At 44.8% G+C, this 21,686-nt stretch overlaps 5 protein-coding genes and 1 non-coding gene across 6 annotated transcripts; 4 read left to right on the top strand and 2 right to left on the bottom strand.

Moving 5' to 3' along the window:
• Window positions 1-3,114: 3,114 nt before the first annotated feature.
• PADG_01511 (uncharacterized protein) lies at window positions 3,115-4,588 on the top strand (the record flags this gene model as incomplete). The annotated part of the gene is made up of 3 exons (XM_010758638.1): window positions 3,115-3,395; window positions 3,459-3,523; window positions 3,579-4,588. The coding sequence occupies 3 exons, from the start codon at window positions 3,115-3,117 to the stop codon at window positions 4,586-4,588; spliced, it is 1,356 nt and encodes a 451-aa protein (XP_010756940.1).
• Window positions 4,589-5,199: 611 nt separating this feature from the next.
• PADG_01510 (ATP-dependent RNA helicase HAS1) lies at window positions 5,200-7,246 on the bottom strand (the record flags this gene model as incomplete). The annotated part of the gene is made up of 4 exons (XM_010759182.1): window positions 5,200-5,442; window positions 5,522-5,782; window positions 5,841-6,562; window positions 6,649-7,246. The coding sequence occupies 4 exons, from the start codon at window positions 7,244-7,246 to the stop codon at window positions 5,200-5,202; spliced, it is 1,824 nt and encodes a 607-aa protein (XP_010757484.1).
• Window positions 7,247-11,194: 3,948 nt separating this feature from the next.
• PADG_01509 (uncharacterized protein) lies at window positions 11,195-13,654 on the top strand (the record flags this gene model as incomplete). The annotated part of the gene is made up of 4 exons (XM_010759181.1): window positions 11,195-11,576; window positions 11,676-12,463; window positions 12,522-13,022; window positions 13,088-13,654. The coding sequence occupies 4 exons, from the start codon at window positions 11,195-11,197 to the stop codon at window positions 13,652-13,654; spliced, it is 2,238 nt and encodes a 745-aa protein (XP_010757483.1).
• Window positions 13,655-14,547: 893 nt separating this feature from the next.
• PADG_11279 lies at window positions 14,548-14,632 on the top strand. Its single transcript has one exon. It is a non-coding gene; the product is annotated as a tRNA-Asp (tRNA).
• Window positions 14,633-15,402: 770 nt separating this feature from the next.
• On the bottom strand, window positions 15,403-16,337 carry PADG_01508 (uncharacterized protein; the record flags this gene model as incomplete). Its single annotated transcript, XM_010758637.1, has 4 exons — window positions 15,403-15,794; window positions 15,856-15,936; window positions 16,005-16,145; window positions 16,271-16,337. The coding sequence occupies 4 exons, from the start codon at window positions 16,335-16,337 to the stop codon at window positions 15,403-15,405; spliced, it is 681 nt and encodes a 226-aa protein (XP_010756939.1).
• A 3,541-nt stretch (window positions 16,338-19,878) lies between these two features.
• PADG_01507 (uncharacterized protein) lies at window positions 19,879-20,361 on the top strand (the record flags this gene model as incomplete). Its single annotated transcript, XM_010759180.1, has 1 exon — window positions 19,879-20,361. One exon carries the CDS (start codon window positions 19,879-19,881, stop codon window positions 20,359-20,361), a length of 483 nt encoding a protein of 160 aa, XP_010757482.1.
• Between the last annotated feature and the right edge of the window lie 1,325 nt (window positions 20,362-21,686).

Here is a 21,686-nt window from a genome sequence, read left to right as displayed (position 1 = left end):
CATAGAGTGTCCAATAATAGGCCGAGAAGACGCCCGTCGTCAACCTAGGTTTCTGATAGGCTTTCCCGCGGAACCACTTCTCAGTCACCCATGGAGGCCTCTGCGGACTACCCGTCCATTTAGCCCACTTCCATGGTTCCTGTCCGATATATCACGTGATTATATCTTCCAGATAAACCATTGCTTCGTCCACTATTTTATTGCTACAGTCCCGTTTTCCTTTTGGTAACTACGTGTAAAGGATGTGCAAAGAACACGCGTATAGCAGGGAATCATACCTGTGTAGAGCTTATGACTGTAGCAGCTACCTCAGATACCTTTGCTTTGATGCTATTGAGTTGATCTCATGCTCTCTGAAGCTTGTTAAAATGGCACTCTAACCAGATTTCACTGTGAATTCAGTATGATTGAGTTCTTTTATCTCTCTCTCTCAAAGATTTCTTGCAAGAAATTATCAGGTGTAAGGTTTTATATTGTTCTTTGTGTCACTGCACCTGGATGTCCTTCACAGTTCAGCTTCAAATTGAGTCTTCATATGAATTTCATATGGACAATGGTTGCCAAGTGACTTCTCACTCAATTCCATATCAAAAATCAACTTGTCTGGTAGAATACACGAAAGCTCCAAGTTGCATATTACTGATCTCTGAGAGCACAGATGGATGGATCGCCCCACCGTAGAACCCACGCTCTGTCCGTACACTGGTTTACTCCGGACAGTATCTTCTTGTGCACCAGACTCAGCTACATAATTGCTACCTACCTCAAATGTAGAGAAACTTTTGAAGAGTACAGAAAGACTCTGCTTTGTCACACAACCGCCATGTCATACGAGCCACATGGATGGGTGCCATTTGGCGGGCCAACAGTTGATCCCGAGTTGGTCAATGAGCCATTCATGGATTTCGAGATCCAGTATTCAGACAGATGTGTCATTATTAGTAACTCGAATTCTGGAAGCTGCCCAAGAGACAGGCTGACACACTGACTGCGCCCATGGAGCATGCGTCATCAGAATTTTTAAGGCATGTCGTATCCCCAAAATCCGCACAATGGTTAACAATATACTTCCAGGGATAGACTTGGAATGTCACAGTAAGGGGACTTAATGGTTCCTAGTATTAATTAATTACTATGGACTATGCGATGTCCGTCCGACACGTCCAAATCCTTCACTTAGACCAGATTGTCTGGTACACAAAACCATTCACTGCCCCAATTTCAGATTCCTGGTCTTCCATGTCATGATCTCTAGGGGTTTTTGATTCAAGAGTCAATGGCTCTGGGAATAGGCCTACCTCTACGGAATCCTCAGCTCAGATGACGCTCCTCATACGCCTGTGACAGGACGCCCCCCCCCGTCGCGGTCGCAAGCGATGGGAGTGTTTTCGCGACCTTCTGTCCCGGTAGGATAGGATGGTGTTAAGAGGTAAATGAGTGTATGTTCAAAAATAATCCATATGTTTGAGGAAAATTTTGGGTGGCCGGGGCCTTTATCTCGGCGAATTGAATACGCTTGAGCTTCTTTTTTTCGGAAACGATGTGCTTAACCACATAAGTTGAGGGAAACAACACAACACTGAGCCGGATCAGTGGTTTATATGTCTGAAGTTGCAGGTTTCGAAGTACAAACGAGGGACGCCAGTGTATTTAAAAAAACATACAGGGAAAGGAGGTCCCTTGGTGTGGGACAACGTCCAGATGCAGGAGAACCAGACAGACCAAAACAGTATGGGCCACACGATTCAATTCTCATTCTCATTCCCATTCTCATTTATTAGTGCATCAAATGGTCCAATTTACCGGTTTGGGATGGGATATTGCTCTCCGTCCATTTGGGAGGCAACAAAAAGTAGCAATGGTTTGACGTGGAGAGATAGGATGAAAGGGCTGAGGCAGTTAGGGAGTCTACTGACTGCGCTCGTCTAATGATGCCAATCCTTCAGAATCTTTGAAGGATGAGAGTTGGCTCATCCAATAACCCGTCTAGCTCTTGAAATTTTCTCAGCGTGCATAGGTGGACTTTTGCGGTGGGAACTCAGGGGGAGTGTGTGCGACTTCCACGCAGCATACTGAAAAGGAGGACAAGACTGGATGGATCCTCGAGGCAAACCCCCAGAAGCAAACTTCGTTTGGTAAAACTCCCAGCAAAGGCGAAATATTCCAAAGACGGAGATACCAGGCTTAAATGGTCTCGGAAGACGGGCGACACAAAAATTCCAAAAAAAAAAAAAATAGACAAACACAAATAGGTATGTAATATATTGATTCAAAGAAATTTTGACAAAACGGGGTTTCACCGAACGGTGAATTGGAAGTATTTTCACACCAAGGTCAGACAAATGGTAAGGTGCGTCACCAAGGGTTTATGTTCAGAGGATGGAGGAGGACACGGAATATTATCTTCTGTAAACAGGATCCATTTTAAACTTCGATCCTTTATATCGTGTTTTGTTCCATTTTGTGGCAAAAGAGAAAAATATGCCTTTCGAGGACTTCGGCTTGAGAGATATTTAAACTATATTTGGCAGAAGCTTGCTCCGAAATTTTAAATTTTAACACCATGCTGCAGAAAGATATCAATTAAACGGAACTTGTGAATTTCCAATCCGCAGATATAATGCAAAAATAGCTGATAGCGCCTCTGTGTTCTAAAATATGGTGTTAAATGACACCGCATTTGCCGATTCAATGAATTCGAGTTTGCGAATTTTTTGATTCCATGGAGGGGAAGACAGGCAGGATGCAGGAATCCTGAGTGGAGTTATCGAACGCTGCGGTTTGCAGCTGCAAGTGTGCGCATCGCACAGTCAGGTACCTATTAGTATCTGCGTGAAACTTCGGCAGATGGCAGGCTATCATTAGTTTTATTCAGTTTGGAGTTGGATCGTCTTGTCTTCCCAGGAGGAGCGAAAAGTTGTGAGCAAACTCGAAGGGCCCCAAAAACTAGTAAAAATATAGCAAACCTTGGGGAGATTGCGCTCATGTCCAGAACATCCCCTTCATGCCGAAACCCTTTTTCATTGCATCTTATATTGAATAATTACTGACTGTGGCCCCAGCTACCGAACTTATCATACCACGTCGGTCATCCGAACCCCTCCACTGCCGATGATGGCCGTCCGATTTGCAAACGCAATGGGTGCCAATTACAAAGAGACACCGTCGCATCCGCGCGTAGTCGCATCGCTGCAGTTCCCAGTATTTTCGGTCATTATAGCCCTTCGTAGTGTTACACCGAGATCCCTCGAGGCGGGTTATACTGAATCAGAAACGGATGATATCCCTGGCTGCCCCGAAATTATAACTAACCCGATCGTGCTTGTGTCTCCGTCTTCTGTTAACTTTAAGAGAACCTCAATGACTTGCAAATATGTTGTACGGAGAGGAGAACAGTAACTATGTTCGTGAAGATGCTTTTCGCAGATCCGATATACGTGCTCAAACTTATCTCTAAGATCGGCCTCTGGACAGCTGGGGGATACGTCGGCATCCTCTTCATCTCTCCATTTGTCGCAGGCTCGTATTTTCCATCTCCGATGATGTTCAGGGTTTAACTAACCGAAATCATTGTGCAGCCAGCCTTCTCCGGATTGCCTACTTGGTGACCGGAACCCGGCCCGGGGGGCCACCTCTCTCCACCATGAAAAATGTACTGTCATTTAACTCAGGGAGAGACTGCGAAGAGATCAATAAACGCAAGTTAAATACGGATTTGCCACTCTTGAAGCGGGTTGTCCAAGAATCCGCTTCTTACACCAGTGGACTAACCGCCGTGCTTCTCCAAATCGCTCACCCCGGCATTGCAAAAGGGATTCGGAAGCATAGCAACTTCAGGACCCGCCTTCTAGAACGGACGCAGAATACAGCCATCTACATAAATGTCATGGCATTTGGCTCTGAGACAGAGAAAATAGCTCTTCGTAACTTTGTCAACCTCGCACATCGAAAAGTAAACGACAACCGGACAGAGAATACCTACGACTCGATGGATCCACAGCTGCAACTTTGGGTCACCGCAACGATATACATGACCATGCTGGACAAGTACGAATCCATATTCTGCCGTCTCTCTGAACTAGAGCGCGACCAAGTGTACCAGGAATTTTCGACCTTTGGGACAATGTTGCAAGTCCCACTGTCCCTGTGGCCGGAGAATCGCACAGCTTTCCAGAGATACTGGGACAGACAGATTGCAGACCTCCGGGTTCCTGACGACGCCCTCCATGTTGCTCAAGACATCATTCATCCCAAATACGTCAATATTCCGCATATCCTCGCCATGATCCTCTTCTTCAGACACCCGCTTGAGATGGCAATAGCTACAGAGGAGCTTCCTGAACGTGTCCGGGAAGGCTATGGCCTCAAGAGCACCTGGTGGTCAAGAATCCGATACGCAGCTCTCATAGCCTTCTATAAACTGACGTATAACCTATATCCTGAGTCGGTCAGGACATGGCAACGAGATTACTATTTATGGATGATGAGGCAGCGATTCGCCAAGAAGGGAAAATCACGCAATGGAAGGCCGATCTCGTTTGAGGCTCTTGAAACTAGTTGGGAAGGTGTCTGCGATAATGTCAATTGAATTTGTCTGATTTTTTGGCCTTATGTATCCTTGTTGCCATGGGAAGGAGGGGAAAATACTCACTGCTCATCTTCCAGCAACAGAGTTATTTTGCTCTTAAACCCCGCCAGCATCCAAGGTATATATCTTGCTAGCTGATGGAAGGGATGTTACACACGTCCTTCTATGGAAGAGTTTAGTGGCTGATTGGATTTTCTCCGAAAAAAAATAGGGTATGGAAGTGCAGGTCCGGCTAGAATTCGAGTTGCTTGTGCACACATGTATGCACCAAGTTGCTATTGCGTATGATCATACCCTGGCGAGCTTCGAAATAGGAAACTCTCACGCATGGTCTTTTGAAGGGAGCTGGAAAAACTTGACAGACATGATTAATTATTATTGAAAAGAAAAAAAAGAGAAGAAATGAGAAAGTCCAAACTCCTAGTTACCTAGAACGCCTTTCACCTTACCCATAAACAAGAAATCAAGACAAGAAAAGTTTTTTTCTGAATAAACGGGATATATATTTCTGTGGAACAACCACCTTCTATACGAACGTCAACTTCAGCCACCCCTAAACCTCTAAAACTGAAATAGGGAATGAACTAACTAAATAGCCACAACAGAGCACTCTAATCTTCCGTCCTCCGTTTAAATTTTGACGCATGTTTAGGCTGGCTTCCATAAGTCCGGCGACCCTGTTGCTTCTTGTCCCGGCTCATACTTGCAGCAAGCGTAATATCTACACGTGGTGGAGTGGAGAATCCAAAGCTCTTCGCTACCTTGACAAGATCGAGTTTGTGGACGTTGAAGACGGAGCGCAGGGAGTGCGAGGCGTAGGCTTGCAGGTAGGATCTGTAGCCGTCCTTTGCAGACTATATTTTTAGTGCGAGTTAGTGGAAATGTAGTATACGTGAAAGAATTGGTGTTTTGTTAATATGCGCTTGTGTTTACCTTATTCAAATAGTAATTTTGACCAATTAGTTTCTCCAACTGAGATTGGACATTGACAATCTTCTTCGAGGGGAAATCGAACTCGACGACAGGGACACGGGCCTCCTTCAGGTGTTTGAGGAAACCCACTTCTGAGGGTTGCAGGAACATCAAGCTTCGTCCTTTTCCGTTCGCACCGCGAGCAGTTCGACCAACCCGGTGGATGTAGTCTCGAGGATCATCTGGGGGATCAAATTGCACAATCCAATCAACGGCGGGGATCTACAACATTCACATTAGAAAAGTCAGTTCAAAAATCTTGTTCACAGAATTGACTTACATCCAAACCTCTCGCGGCAACATCTGTGCATATAAGCGTCCCTTGCTTCGCATTGCAAAATTCGAAAAACGTATTCGTACGCTTCTGCTGTTTCTGCTTGCCATGGAGGTCGAGCACAGGGAGATCGATATAGTTGAGCAATTCGGCATGATACTTGACGCAGTTACAGCTGGAGAAGAAGACTATTATCTTTTTCTTCAGATTCCGCTTCAGGAATGAGAAGAGAAGAAGGAATCGTTTGTCAGAATCGCAAATAACATAGCCCTGTTCCAGACCCTCAACAGTGCTGTACTCCTTGCGGTGGTCGACATTGATATACAGTGGTCCTGGTCGCAGTGAAATACGTGCGAGGTCTTCAACCTTCGTCGTCTGGGTGGCGGAGAACAGCATTGTCTGTCTATCTTCAGAGGGTAGAATCTTGACAATCTGGCGCATTTCATCCTCGAATCCGACCTCCAGAATTCGGTCCGCTTCGTCGATCACGAGAGCCTTGAGATTCCTAAATATAAACCCTTGCGTATTTTGCAGGTGATCGAGCAAGCGACCTGGTGTCGCAATAAGTAGATTTACACCTTTCGCGAGCTTCTCCGCCTCAGCTCTCCTATTGGCGCCTCCAATAACAATGCCGTAAGTTTGGGAATGGTGAGCCATGAGTTCTCGCGCTACACCGAAGATCTGAAGTGCAAGTTCTCGGGTTGGTGAAACAACGATGACCCCCGTTCCTAATCAGATCCCGTCAGTTCAACTGAGCCTTTTCTCGGTAGATATACATAAAACATTAATGAAAGAGAAGTGTGAGGCGTGTTACCATTCCTAGGCTTGAATCTCAATGCACTTAACATCTCCACCGCAGGTATCAAGAACGCCAACGTTTTCCCCGAACCAGTCTTCGCAGCACCCAAAACATCTCTCCCCGCTAAGAGCGGAGGTATGCCCCTACGCTGAATTTCAGTCATCGTCTCAAACTTCATATCTTCAATCGCCTTCATCGTCTTCTCAGAGAGATTCAGCTCTGAGAATTTCTGTGGCTCAGCCTCAGTTTGTGGTAGCGAGACAGCATTCAATGAAGGTAGTTCCAACTGGTCTCCATTTGTTTGTCTCTTTGCTTCCCCCTGAGACTCCTCATCCTTTTCTTCTCCATTTTCCTCGTTCTCAATTTCCTCCACGTCGTCGGATTCCTCAGTCGGCTTAACTAACTCATCGAGATGTTCCCTCTTCCCACCATTTCTCAAAGCGGAGTGGCCAGTCTTGCGTTTCTTCGAATCCTTCGGTACTGCAGAAGGGGCAGCAGCGTTGAGAGAAGCATTTTCTGGTACGGTTGCGGATTTGTCTCGTTTCCCCACGCCTTCACCAGATGGGCCATGCTTTCTTTTCCTCTTTTTAGACAATTCCGTTTCCATCGCCATTACACTTCCCCCTTCCAGCGCTTCAATGTAGTTATTGGGTATCTGTGTTTTGTCGTCAACGAGTATTTCGTTCACTTATTATTCTCTGCGATAGCTTTGAGATGCAAAATAAAAATAAAATTATTGGCAGTTGGTCACGTGGCTATAATGGGTCTGGGAAGAAGTATGTGTCGGGCGTCACGGATTAACCGTTACCCCGGCAGCCGCTCCAACCATGTTAAATAGTTTAAGCATAATCAGCAAACATCGAATTGCAACACAACACTAATTTATTAACATTAAACTATTTTGACATGTTAGAATGCAATTCACAATAAAAATAAAAGAAATTTTATAGAAGTAGAAGGACAGGACTCAACTTGCAACTAATTTCTAAAAATAAAAAACTATTTTAATTGATGAAATAATAAGATTATACAGTGCAGCAACTGCAATACTCTTGAGCATAAAAGAACACACAATATTTTAGTTTAATTTAATTAGTGGTTGTTTAATTGTAGATATTTCGGGATAAATCTGGCTAGTTGAAGAATAAAATTTGCAACAGCGAACCAAACCTGCAGAGGATGAGGAAGAAGAATATAATACCCATTCATAATTATGGAAGGAAGCATGAGATGACTTGGGTAAATTCATTCAACTCCATCTCGGAAATCTTATTGATGACAGATATTGATTGCGTTTGCATCTTCGTTCGTCGATCTCCCATCCGGCTCTCTCGGTCACGTGAACATGCGGTTAGATCACGTGTCGAAGACGGATCTTAATAATAACCGGCTAAAGCCGTCTAACGATTGTGGCTTGCAAATTTTTGAATTTTCCAGCCCTCTCTATCCACCTATGCTATGGAGAACAGAGCAAAGTTGTTCAGGTGCTCCGTACGGATCCTCCGCGGTCAAAACCCGACGAAATATTAGTGTAGCTTCAACACCCTTACATATATAAGGTTGACGGTTCTGTTGGTGGAAAGTGGGGTGGGTTGCAAACAATCGCAGAATAGGGTTACCATTCATCATCCTTCAAACAAACAACTTCAATCGATTGATTCCATACCGCTTAGATTAGTCGCAGCATTTAAATGGCAGAACATGGGGTTTCTGGATATGAAGCCGTGGAGGTCCCTCATTATTCCTCCCCACAGCCGACTTTATGTACGTTCTGTGGTCCTCGTCAGTGACAGGAGTGCAACAAAGGCCACAATACAATCAAGATCCGATCATTGTATGGTTTAGTTATGATGTGGACACATGTGTGGTCGTGCTTGAACAAACAAAATGGAGTTAAATATGATATCACGTCCATACTAACTATTGATTTTGACACAACCTCTTTATTATCCGCAACACACATGAGACATCATCCGAAACTCTATTGAGCGGTTAGTTTATTGTTTTCTCAACTTATGTCAAGGAACTCTAACCAATCATGTTCGGTACTGTTGTTGATTTCTTCATAGTCAGTTTGATCTATGCAGGGAGACTCGAGATATCTCTTTTGTTCCTTGAATAGTTACACTTGTGGTTTCAAAAAGTTGAACGTCGTTAAAAGTTGAGAACACTTTTTTAAAAACACACTCAACTCAGGTCACCCATTTAAAATAAACACAGTTTATTGACTCTGCACATATACCACATATACATATTGCTGAATCCATCTCTATTCAACCTCACCACCCTCAACACCAGATTAGTATTAGATAAGATTAGGTTATATTAGGTTAGAAGTAGATTAAGTTAGGATTAGGATTAGAATTAAAATTAAAATTAGGGTTATGAAAAAATTATCTGTCCTTAAATTCACATAACTATAAGATATTATGAAGAAGTTGTCATATCTATCATTAATTAACTATAGTTTGTAACAAAAGATTAGGTATTAGGGTTAGGGTTAGTAAAGAGTAAGGGTCATGAGAAATACGATACACCCGCTTCCATCAAGAGCATAGAGATGGTGTGTTGAGATATATGTGTGAGATATGACTAGTGCATGTGGTTTTAAAGAGGGGATGGCTCAATTTAGCATAAACCACATTGAAGGTTTTTCCGGCCCGAGATTTGCTCAACTTGTATGCCCAGTTCTCCGGAAAATTGTCAGGTGGTTGCAGAATGGCTGTTTCTTCATTGATCAATCCAACCAGCCTGCGGCGCACAGAGGTTTGGTGCAAGCGGTTAACCTGGATTCTTGGAAAGACAAAAGGAGGCTGTGCAGACAGACTTGTCTGAGTAAGTCAGTGGGGACACGTACTTCTTCATACCCCACACACTATTTTAAAACCTCTTCTGCTTTGGATAAGTTAGTTATGGGTTGCGGCGTAGCTATGATATATTATTTTGTGACAAACCTGACGGTAGAAGATTGCGGAATGGTAGACGGCTTCCACTTCACCGACTCTATTATTGTTGTTATTACGGTGAACGGCAGCGGCAGCGGCAGATACATTACCGCATACCCTCCACACATAATGTGACGATCAAAAAGTCGAGGATCTTAAAAATCGAGGCTGAATCAATCAGTGACTGATGTTTTGTTGCTTTGTGCAACCGGGGATATAGGCATACGAGATGTTCCTTGTGCAATATCAACGGAGGGAATGGGAGTGGTAACCTTTATTCATCAGAGAAAGTCATTCGATCGAACGTTCTGAAGAAGAGAGTCTTCAGCCGCTTTTGGTAGTTAAGATGTGTCGGAGGGTTTCTTTTGATAGGGGGTTGTTTTTCATTTCTTTGAAACAACATCTCATTCTAAAGCTCTCAAATAGGGATGCAATAAGTCTAACTGAAAGCTCAATGGAAATGCATATTATAGAGAAGAGGAACGAACTCTGTCCCACCGGGGGGATTGCTGCAAGACCTAGTCCTCTTCCAGGTGTCTCCAAAGCTCTTCCAGGGTTGGTTGTTTCCCATGCTGCATGTCCAGCGTTAACAAGTGCCCCCTGGATGTTTCTCTACAACTATGGGCAGAGTTACATCAACAACCAGTCAATCCAGCCAAGGTGCTTTCTGTTCTCCAGCCTCCCTTAGTACTGTGTTGTATCTCTAACGCAAGAAACCGTTCCTTGGAACATGGCTTAGCTTTCAGATTTGCCTGAGACAGCCACCATTATTGGCTGCAATACATCTTGATGATGACCCACATAATACCTGAAAATACTCACCGGACTGTATTCTCTGTGAATAAATACCTACTATATTACGCGGTCGACCATGGAACACTCTGAATCTCCAATCTCTGTTCGCTTATTAAGGTTTGGCAATACGGGTTACATACGGCTCAACGCCCTCCAAAACATCTAAGTCCTTCCAAATCCTGGCAATACTCATCCCTTTCTCCTTCCAAATCCTGGCCTCCCCATCCCTTTCTCCTTCAAACCGCTCTGCTTCTTTCTCTTCTTTTAACTTCAACTTCAACTTCAACTTCTTCTCTCTCCCCGCCCCTTGACCTTCTCCTCGTCCTTCTCCCTTCCGTCTCTCTGCGGCTTGTCTGGAGACTGTCTGCTTATCTTTGCCACGTTATTCCACTCTCTAGGTTTTCCTTTCTGTTGTTGTAATTTATCCCACTATCCATCAACCTTTTCGGAAGGGATACGGTTCACTATCGCTACATCATCGCCAACTTCATCCTGCCAAGCAACTCCACTCGCTTTCCTGTTGTAATTCTCCCCTAGATACACCCTTTACCAACCTACCCTGTACTTTTTCGACGATCGTTACGTTAATATCCATCAGGGCTCGAGCCTGGGATACTCACCACTTCGCCAAATCGACCCCATAGTCTCCTCAGCTACCGAACCTCACCCGGGTGGGCCTAGTAATAAAGGGACAAAAGGTGCTCTGGGGTACCCTATTTTTCTCTTCTACTGGAAGGCATCATCGTATCATCGTCGCGACATTGGATGCCTGAATCATCTAGATCGACATTTGTCTTCCTCCCCACCACCTGCCTTCGACAATGAATCTTCTAGGGTTCCTCTCGTGTCTGGTCGCCTTCCTCCCCTTCACCTCTTTAGTCTCCGCCGTGAAGTTAATTGAGTCGAGGTCCCTCAATCCTTGCCAGGACAATTCGAACTTCACAGCCAGTTTATTCAAAGTCCTCCTTACACCTGAAAATAATACCCTCTATGTGGAGATTGTTGGCGTTTCGTCAATTAGCGGCTTCATAACTGCAGATGTAGAACTGTTCGCTTATGGGTACTCTGCACTCAAACAAAGCATAAATCCGTGTAAACTTGAGGGCTTAAACTTGAAAGGTCTCTGTCCTATGCAGACTGGCCCCATCGATAACAAGTTTAACATCCAAAATCTTTCTCCAGATTTTCTTAATAAGGTTCCAAGTATGTGTTTCCCCCATTTAAACAGTGCCATTTTGCTTGTTCTCTTCCCCCACCCACTTCGTCTTTGCTTTTCCATAGTCTAACATATCACAACTACAGCCGTTGCATACGGAGTCCCCGATCTCGATCTTAAAATTCAGGTATATATCAATTCAACCAGTACCGGCCGAAGCATTGCCTGCCTGGAAGCCCGACTTTCCAATGGCAATACCGTTTATCACAAAGCTGTAGGTTGGGTTGTCGCAGCGATTGCTGGTCTTGGACTGGTTGCTTCTGCTATAACCTCTGGTTTAGGCCATGGGAACGCAGCCGCCCATGTTGCTGCCAATGCGCTCTCCCTCTTTGGATTCTTCCAGGCTCAAGCCATGATTGGAATGACCAGTGTCACCCTTCCGCCAATCGTGCAGTCATGGACCCAAAACTTTCAGTGGAGCATGGGTATTATCCGTGTTGGTTTTCTGCAAAGGATTTGCACTTGGTATCAACGATCAACTGGCGGCACACCATCCACGGTCTTGTCATCACTTTCAACTACATCCGTTCAAGTTCAAAAGCGATCCATCGATTGGCTCGAAAAAAATTTGCCCATTGTACCAACGCAGCTCATGAAGCGAACAAACAATGATAACACTATTGGTGAAACTGTGAGAAATTACATCGTTCGGGGCATTGAAAGAGTTGGATTCCGTGCGCACATCGAAAGGACAAATATATTCATGACCGGGCTGATATTTTTCGTTTTTTTCGTGGCTGTTGTTATGGGTCTCGTAGCATTATTTAAGGGATTTTGCGAGATTGCGTCTAAGAAAGGTTGGATTAAGGGTGATAAGTTCCAGGACTTCCGAAATGGGTGGAAAATTGTTATGAGGGGCATCTTGTTCCGACTGGTAAGATCACCTATTTCTGAAGAATCGACCGACTTTAACTAACCACTATGCTTCCTAGGTTCTGATCGGTTATCCACAAATGTGCATACTCTGCTTGTGGGAATTCACCCAACGAGATTCACCTGCTGAAGTTGTCCTCGCCGCGTTTATGTTACTTGCGATGAGTGCATCCTTGGGTTTCGCAGCTTTTACAGTGATTCGATTAGTCAAGAAATCCGTGGAGCTGCACAAAAATCCCGCATACGTCCTCTATTCGGATCCCTCAGCACTGAACAAGTGGGGTTTCCTCTATGTTCAGTACAGGGCTACGGCTTATTACTGGGTTATCCCTGTTCTGATCTACATCTTGGTTAAAAGCATGTTTGTCGGATTGGCACAGCCTGCGCCCGTGGTTCAATCAGTGGCTTTGCTTATCATTGAAGCCGCTGTTTTGATCGCTGTCAGTGTTTTGAGGCCATGGATGGACAAGAAAACAAATATTTTCAACATCTCCATTGCCGCAGTCAACTTTTTCAATGTGATCCTACTACTCTTCTTCACACAAGTATTCAATCAACCCGTAAGTGTTACGTCTCCTTTGCTCTTTGGGACATTCTCAGACAGTTCTGACGCTAACCCTCATAGGGCTTGGTCACTGGTATTATGGGAGTTGTACTTTTCGTTGTTAATGCAGTATTCGCCCTTATCCTGCTTGTTCTAGTTCTCATCTCGTCCGTGTATGCCATAGTGTCCAAGAACCCAGATACACGGTACCAGCCAATGAGAGATGACCGCGGATCTTTCATCAAGTCCCAGACTCATTTGACAACGGAGCTGGACGCTCTTGGAGCCACTGCTCGCGGTGAATCGAAATCGCTCGAAGACGATAATCTCTCCGGTAACTCCTATGGCCGTCGGCCAGATTCCCCACCAACCATCCTACAACGCCAACAGCATGGCTCTCAACTAGATCCCTCTTTAGCTTTATTTCCGACCAACAACCAATTTAGCAGTGGCCCACCCCCGATATATAACGCACAGCCTCCAGACGGAGGTCCAGCATACTCACGGGCGCAAAATAGATCACCAGTGCCCCGAAGCTTCAATACGTCACCGTTACCACGAGCCCCTTCGGCGAATTCGAACCCAGGGCAATATAGAATGCAAAACAACAATAGCCCATGGCAGCGTGGTGCAGGATATGAGCAGTAGACATCTTCCAGGTGATACAACATTTGGTCAATTCGAAATGGAGAGACGGTCTCTCCCGAGGCTGGCAACAGTATTTCGTTTTCCCTCCTTTGTAGCCTCTTTTTAATATTATTAGGTTTATCACGGGTCGCACTTTTTATTTGGCATCAGTTGTCATTTGTTTTCTTCCTGTCTCCTTTGCTTCCCTGGAACCTTCTTTTCTTGCCCCATGATATATGTGACTTTCCTCGTTTACCGCTTTTCCGCTGTTAGGCACTTTGGCAGTGGTTGATCCCTTATCAAGCAGAGAGCTTTTCCTACACGTTGCTCCAGGCGTTCATGTGGTGTGAACATATGTAGTTTGTGGATAAAACATGGTCATGCATTTCGAGTTTTCACGTTTCTTCTCCCTACGCCGTTATTTGCCATTTCGTCCACGTTTTCTTTTTTATCCAATCTGTGTTGTCTTGGTCCGTGGATACGTCTGGCTTCCTTCCTTGATATATAATACTTCAGCCTTATATTCCTGTTGTTGGCTCAAAATGTGATCGTGGGGTACGTTCCCTTTGCACTTTGTTTGATTTTCGCTTTTGCTTTTGGTTTAAATTTTACGGGAGTATTTATTGGGAACAAACTTCTAAATCACAGAAAAAGACCCCTTCTCTCACTCTATATGTTCTTTTCCAGGATTTAAGGAGCCCAACCTTTCTGTAAATCTACTTTCCTATGGCGGTAAAATATAACACAAACCTTTTTCATTCCTTGTCTGATAAGAGATGTATATATACTGCTTTGTCGGTATGAGATGCCACTCGCTTTACTTTGGTTTGACCTTTGGCGGAATTCCACTTTGAACTGGCAACGTTGCACTCTTGTTTATATTATGTCGGAAATTCGGGACGAATATCAAGGCGTCCTCGATGGTCTAGTGGTCATGATTTCCGCTTGTCATTAACGTGCCAAGCGCGGGAGACCAGGGTTCGATTCCCTGTCGGGGAGATTTTTGAGTTGAGTACTTTAAGTTCTTAAACTTTTTTTTTGTGCTTGCCACCAAGTGTGGAGATATCCATCTATATTTTACCCTTTTTCTCGATTTTCCTGAGAGCCCGCACGTAGGATTTATTTTCCTCGTTGCATGATTTCACATGGCTAAAAGTGGAGGATCTCGCAGCATGTTGAGATTCAGTGACATATTGAGGGATATAGATTTTGTTAGCGGTTTTACGGAGTGAGTCTTTCACTAGCACTATATATATTTATCATGCCTAAAAAGTTGAACTGGGCCAAAGCAAAATGGCGTCCCTTCAACAACAGTAGAATGAGATTGCCATCGCGTTTCCCATGTATAAATGGACTTAAGAAACCCTATCGTTCGCAGATAAAGGGATACGTACACAACACTGCACATGCCACCCCAACGGATGTGAATCTCAAACTTCATGTATCCAGAAAACCAGCTCCTAATCTACCCCCAAAATCACAATACAAGTCGACTCCGTTTATTTGCTTTGAAACCGGCCACAAGGACAACCGCTCTAGTTTGTAAAATATAACAGCTAACGCGAAGCCACGGGTGGCTAAGGATGATGATATATATGGCTGCAAATGTGAGATGAAAAAAACCATGCGATTTTGTTTTAAAAGAAAAATGAAATAATACAAAACTTATTCATACAGAGACATAGAACAAACAGGATAAGAAAGGGAATAATAATTTTTTTTTAAAAAAAAAGGGAATAGGGAAGAAAACGACAAGAAACGCATTCATTTCATTTAGCCTCGCTACCACTACTAGTCCCCGGAGGTGGCCCTAAAGATGGTGGCATCTCTGGTGGAGCGTTAAACCCCTGAGGCAGCCCAGGTGGAGGTGCACCAGACCCTGGAATACCCGGTGGCATACCCGCCGCTCCTTGGCCTGCACCTGGACCTGGGTGTTGTCCCTGGCCCGGGACGGGTGGTGGAGGAAAGCCTGCGGCTCCGGGCAAGGGGAATTGAAAGTTAGGAGGGAAGCCACCGGGTGGAGGGAACGGGAGACTGCCTGACGGCATGTTTGGGAGTGATAAGGGTGGAACCTCGCCGGGTCCGGGCGGTGCACCGGATGAGCCAGCTGCACTGAATGGGAGTGGAGGCGGGAAGGACGGCATGCCGCGGCCTCCTGGAGCTGCATGGTGTTACTTTACATTTTTGCCAACTGTGGATACGTTGGGGAAGTTGATACTTACGTGGTATCATTCCTCCGGGAGGGCCGCCTGGGGGTCCGCCGTGCATGCCGAATGGTGGAGGCGGTGGCATTCCTGGTCGGCCTTCGAGTAGCTGTTAGGGGGCGCATTTACGAAGAGAACGGATAGGGATGTCTTCACTGGGAACTTACCAGGGAAGCCAAAGGGTGGTGGAGGGTATGCTCCGGAAATGCCTGGTTGTTGAAGCATTGGATTCGAGCTCGCCTGTCCTTCTGCGGCGTATGAGTTTGTGATAGAATCGATGACTGACTGTGCTTTCTCATGGCCAATTTCTGCCGCAGTAAATGAAGTCTTGTCAGCTTGGATACTCCTTAATTAACCTGTAAATGGACTCTTGATAGAATATAGTCCTTCCCGGTACGCGCATCAGCGTGGAAAAGAGTATAAGAAGCTCTACCTTGATAATATTCGACAACGTTGCGTAAATGATTTCGACCTGAGTTGTGCGCCTTTCGCACGCTCATGGAATCGTGCGTCAGGTATACATCGCAGTAATCACCTAAGCAAAATAAATAAGTAAATATTTGTTAGTATCAATAATGTATCTTTCTTCACCGTCGTTTGATCTGTATCTAAAAGAGGGGGAAGGATTGGAAGACGGTCCCTGGAGCTTCGGCGGGGAAGACTGAGGGGAAACCTACAGAAGAGTACAGAGAATGTCAGCAGGGGTTTTGCACATACAAGACTCCAACAACAGAAGCAACAAACAAGGCTGATTTAGCTAATAAGGAGAGCGGAACTTATATTTTGGCATTTTTGATGGGTGGATAATTTAACCACCAGTCAAAAAAAAAACTCAATTTTGTCGTGGGATATGTCCCTAATTTTTCCAGTCACCGCGCAAACTTCCCAATATACCCGGTCAGCTTCTTTGGCAAATAGAGAGAGAAAAGAAAAGGAGCGAATGCTCATTTGCCGTCGCCCGCTTGTCCTGAGAAGCAGCAGGGTTTCGATGCGCCTATCTTGAAAGGATCCGATTTAGTCGGGAAATTGAAGAATGCGCAAGTTGCTGGGCAGATCGCTTAAGAGGGGATTGGACGCAGCGGGAAAGCTTTGGGCATTGTCCAAGTTTAGGGATCTTTCCACCGAGACATGATACGCGGTGGTTCGATAGTTTGCGGACTTGGGAAGAAGCTCGATGAGTTTGGGTCGAAAAGAATTAACTACATGCAGCGGTTTTAAGGATCACGTGATTATATGAGAAGGTGGTGCTTGGAGTCGCGAACATCTGTCCTTCAGAACATAACATAACTGTAGGCGAATCGTGAGAATTTACAAGTATCAAGATGAACTTACTCTCAATGCGTAAACAGGATGGCGGAGGATGATGAGCAGAGAATGAGAATTTATGTTTATATCTGACATGTACAATTTTTCAATATATTATCTCTACCAGACTCGAAATTATTTTTTTCACTGTTCAACCGTCTTAACACATATTAGTTAACTAATGGCTAACTATAACTAGTTAATTTAACGGGGACATCATTCTCCATTTCAATTCCAACGTCGGCACTACAATCATGCTTGCAAATTTTTGCATACACACGGCAAAGCTCTGACTTGTGGGTAAACATTATTGGCTATTCATGACCTAATTGCTGCACGGCATTAGTTATTCAATATTCGAGCTCATCCTTGTGGTTTATAAAAGCGCACGGCTCGAAAGGGGCATGTTTTCCGTGGATGATGATGATGATGATGATGATGATGATGAAAGTCATGCCATCGATAGACGAATAATGTCAAGTCCCACCCTCGAATGACACGGGTTCGGTGCGTTGCTTGCACCCAAGGAGCTAGTTATCACGACGGACCCCCCCCCAAAACTTCATCCCCTTCCGCAGTGTGTTCTCGGCAAAGCTAGGTTTTTTTTTTTTTTTTTTTTTTTTTTTCTTCTCAGAGTGCGTGATTTCCAGCCAACGCTAGCTTAGAGAAAAGGAGGGATCCCTCGTCCGTTGGAGGTTTGTTTGTTCAACGGCGACCTGGGCTTACTGGTTGTCTGGGTCCCACGACATCATCTCGTGACAACTGACAAAACGGCTGATGAAGAGATCAGATCTACCAGGGACAATTCCATTTATTTGCGTCTCTTTCTGTGTGTATATGTAAATATGTACGTCATTCCTGCTGCTTCGAAACCGTATTTAAATCCGATTAGTTCAACAGAAGACGATATCACAGCGCTTTGAGCCGTTATTCAAAAAGCCCTGAGTATTGACCTTCAGGTCATCCGATGAATTAGTTATATACATCTCCCACAACTGTAATTAAGCGGGACTGGGGGGCTACCTTGAGTCTTGAGAACAATGAACTTGAGAGATAACGCACATGTCTATCTCTTATGTATATACACATTGATTAGAAAATATTCATTCTTGCGGGGCAAAAAGAAATGAGCCAAACCATTTCTATTCTGGCTGGAAATTTATTAACGTAGTTTAACCAGATGTTCAAGAACAATTAGGAACCCCACAGTTTGCAGCAACTTTTGATGAAAACCAAAAAGTCCTTCATCCATGGATTGAGAAGCTGTTTTAGGACTCTAATAAACAGCTCTTGGGCTGGGCAAACAGAAGCAAATAATTCCTCCCGATCCCGAGCTTATTATTACGCAGGATCTTGGGATACTTTGATCCTTGGTTTTCTATTTCCCTCCAAACTCTTCCACCAACAAGCGGCCAACAGAGTTTCTTCCCGTTCGCTCTGATGCGTGTCGGTGATTGGTCTCGAACCCTGTTTCTATTATGTGATAGTTGCAGCTCCTGCCATCAATCAGCTGATGGCTCATTCCATTAAACAGCAGCATTCACACAAAGCTTGGGGTGGGTAGTGGCGGGGTTGCTTGCGATGAAACACCATGGGTGGGGTGTGTTGCCATGGGGTGTTGTTTGCCTTGGAGAGGGCAATTGTTGGCCGAAGAGCCAAGATTTTCACCGTCATTTGACGAACCAGCTCCAGCTCCAGTTCCAGTTCCAGTTCCAGTTCCAGTTCCAGTTCCCTCTGGTTGCTTTTCCCCCAACCCCCCGCAACAGGAAACAAAAACAAGTATTATAAAAAAAAAAAAAGAAAAAAAAAGGAAAATAAAAAAAAAAAAAGAAAAAAGAAAAAAAAAAGGCACGGTTTTGCTGGCCCCGAAATGAATGGGCGTCGAAAAGTCAACACACTCGTTTTGAAACTGCAAGCACGTGACTGCTCCTCCCAACCTCCCATGGGTGGCTTGTTGCGGGCGTTCCCTGGAGATTTCTATTATTTTGCCCTCAAACTTTTTAGGGCCTGGCTGGGCTGGGCCTTGTGATTGGATGCGCCGGGGGGTTGTTTGGTTGCTCCGCCGCCGCCCCAACGCTGAGCCTAAGAAACCAGCAAACGTATGGATGGATGTATTGGATATTCAAGGAAAGTTAGTCGTTCGTGTCTGTCTTTACAGGAAGGGAAGAGAGCAACTAAGTACGACATTCCCCTCTCCTACCCCATTGACTAACTGGAATGTGTGGATCCAGGTACATACAGGCGGAAGGGCTGATGATTCCAGAGCCATATATATATTTAACGCAACCCCCCCCCTCTCGGCCCCTGGATTTTCTTTTACCCAGTCCGCTGTCCATTCTAACTATAACAAGGCCGATTTCCAGAGAAAAGTTTGTTAGATAATAATGGTCGTCATCCAGTTTCACGCTTGCTCTTGAACTATTGCGATACATGCCTGTTTCCCCTGGTATCTATTCTATCCTCTGACACCAACCATTTGATACCTCCGTCAGGCGGTAGTTCCCGCGATTTATATTTATATTTACATACATACATACATACATATATATATATATATATATATATATATATATATTTCCCTCCACATCTGATAGAATATCTCGAGTCCAATCTCTATCTTTTTCAAGTCTTGATAAACCAGATCCTATCACCGACAAAATAAAACACCAGCATTATATACATATATACATACATACATATATATATATATATATATATATAAAAGACAGGCCAATCATGTCGTATCGCTTGGTTGAGCCTCACCCCTCCGTCCCTCGCTCCAATCATCCGGCGATTCACACAGCTCGCGGGGGTGCCGGCAACATCATGTCCCTCAAAAACACCTCTACAACCCCTGGCCAATCGGCCACAGGCCCGGCCTCATTGACACGACTAGACAGCCGCACGCAAGACCGCTTTACGACTGGGCGAGGTGGCATTGGCAATGTTCACACGGGTAGTGAGCGGGCCATCTTCAGTTTCGACGAGGAGTTGGAACGTCAGCTGCGCCGCGAGAAAGAAGTTGCCCCTGTTTTCCATGTGGGCAGGGGTGGTGCTGGAAACACTGCAATTCCCGATACCTTTGGATTCTCTCGCAAATACAGCGGGGGCAGCTCGAGGAGCATATCTAGCACCAAGTCTAGCGGTGCAGATGTGGCTAAGCACAAGGCGAGAAGGAGTCTCGAGATGCGATGGGGCAAGTTCATGAGCTACTCGTGATGAACGAGGTTGACGTCACATAGCGTCCGGATTTTCCTTGGGGAGTCGCAAGCCGGTGCCCATTTCTTCTGTGTTTCGACTCGACACCGGATCCCTATCACCTACCCTGGCCTTTGAATCTCTCCCCCCTCCCTTCTCCGCCGCCGGCCCTTTTTTCTATTCTCATTATTTCCTTGACGACTCACGAGACCCATGACCAACCACCCAAAAGCGTACCCTATTTCCTTTGACATGGATAATGACTCTCTTTATCTTACACATGCCTGTGACGTTACCTGCTAAGAAGGCTGAGCCATTTTAGTAAAGAGCCGTCTTGAGAAATCCATCAGTTTATCTTCAGCCCTATCCATCCGCATTGGAGTCCTTGAGGAGGAGCTATCTGTGGAGACACATTAACCGAATTCTGCAACAACCCCTGGTCTCTATTTCACGAGTTCCGCTACTACAATGATACAGCCCAGGCCTTTACAGTTTTCGCTCATTTTTGTTTCGTCCCCCCATCTACCAACCGATGGAACTATGTTGTCTCCCGTTGGAATGTAGAGAGGGAACTTCCGTACCACGTGGATTGTACTCTATTACCGCTGTGTGTGAACTTGGTGGAACAGAAGGAGGGGGGGGAATAAATATGGATGATAGGATATGAAGTGGACTGTAAAATGGACATGTCAAAATTAGCTCTACATATCTATATATGCAAAAAATACCCCGTGGCTTCTTTCGATGTTATGGATGGAACTTTGGCGCCTGTTTCCTGGAAAACAGTTAATATGACATCTCTTCCCGCCTCTTCTGTTATTTGATGACATGTTTGTTGTATTCACAGCAAAAGTGCGCATGTGTCTCTCGATTTCAGCATGCGGTATACCTAAATCCAGTCCGCTGGAGAAAACAATAAAAAAGAAAAAGAATAAGAAAAAAAAAAAAAAAAAAAAAGGCAAATAACTAGAAACAAATTCGGTTAGGCAATTCGGTTTTTAATTTATCTTGAACCCAACAATAAATACCCTCTAGTTTTGGCACCGGGCTCTAACCCAAACCCATTGCCTTCAGCAGCGCATATTCGATGAGGCGGTGCGGAACGCAGGAAAGCTCTATGCAAAGGCAAACTGCAGTTAATAGAAAAATGTTACAAATTTTCAGCTCCTCATATTCATGAAAACTTTACCTTCTCTGAGATTCCATGGGGTGGGTCTGCGGTATCTTTCTGGGGCACAACCATCAGCTCAAAAGTTAACTGCTCGTATATCTATCGTCTCTGCAGTATGAACTTGAGCGGTTGGATGTACTGCCTTGATTTTCATTCTTGTTTACGTCATTGCCGT

This window comes from Paracoccidioides brasiliensis (assembly GCF_000150735.1).
Source record: "Paracoccidioides brasiliensis Pb18 unplaced genomic scaffold supercont2.2, whole genome shotgun sequence".
Classification (NCBI taxonomy): Eukaryota; Fungi; Ascomycota; class Eurotiomycetes; order Onygenales; family Ajellomycetaceae; genus Paracoccidioides; species Paracoccidioides brasiliensis.
Note: the sequence above shows the minus strand (reverse complement) of the source record. Positions and strands in the feature narration are given on the sequence as shown.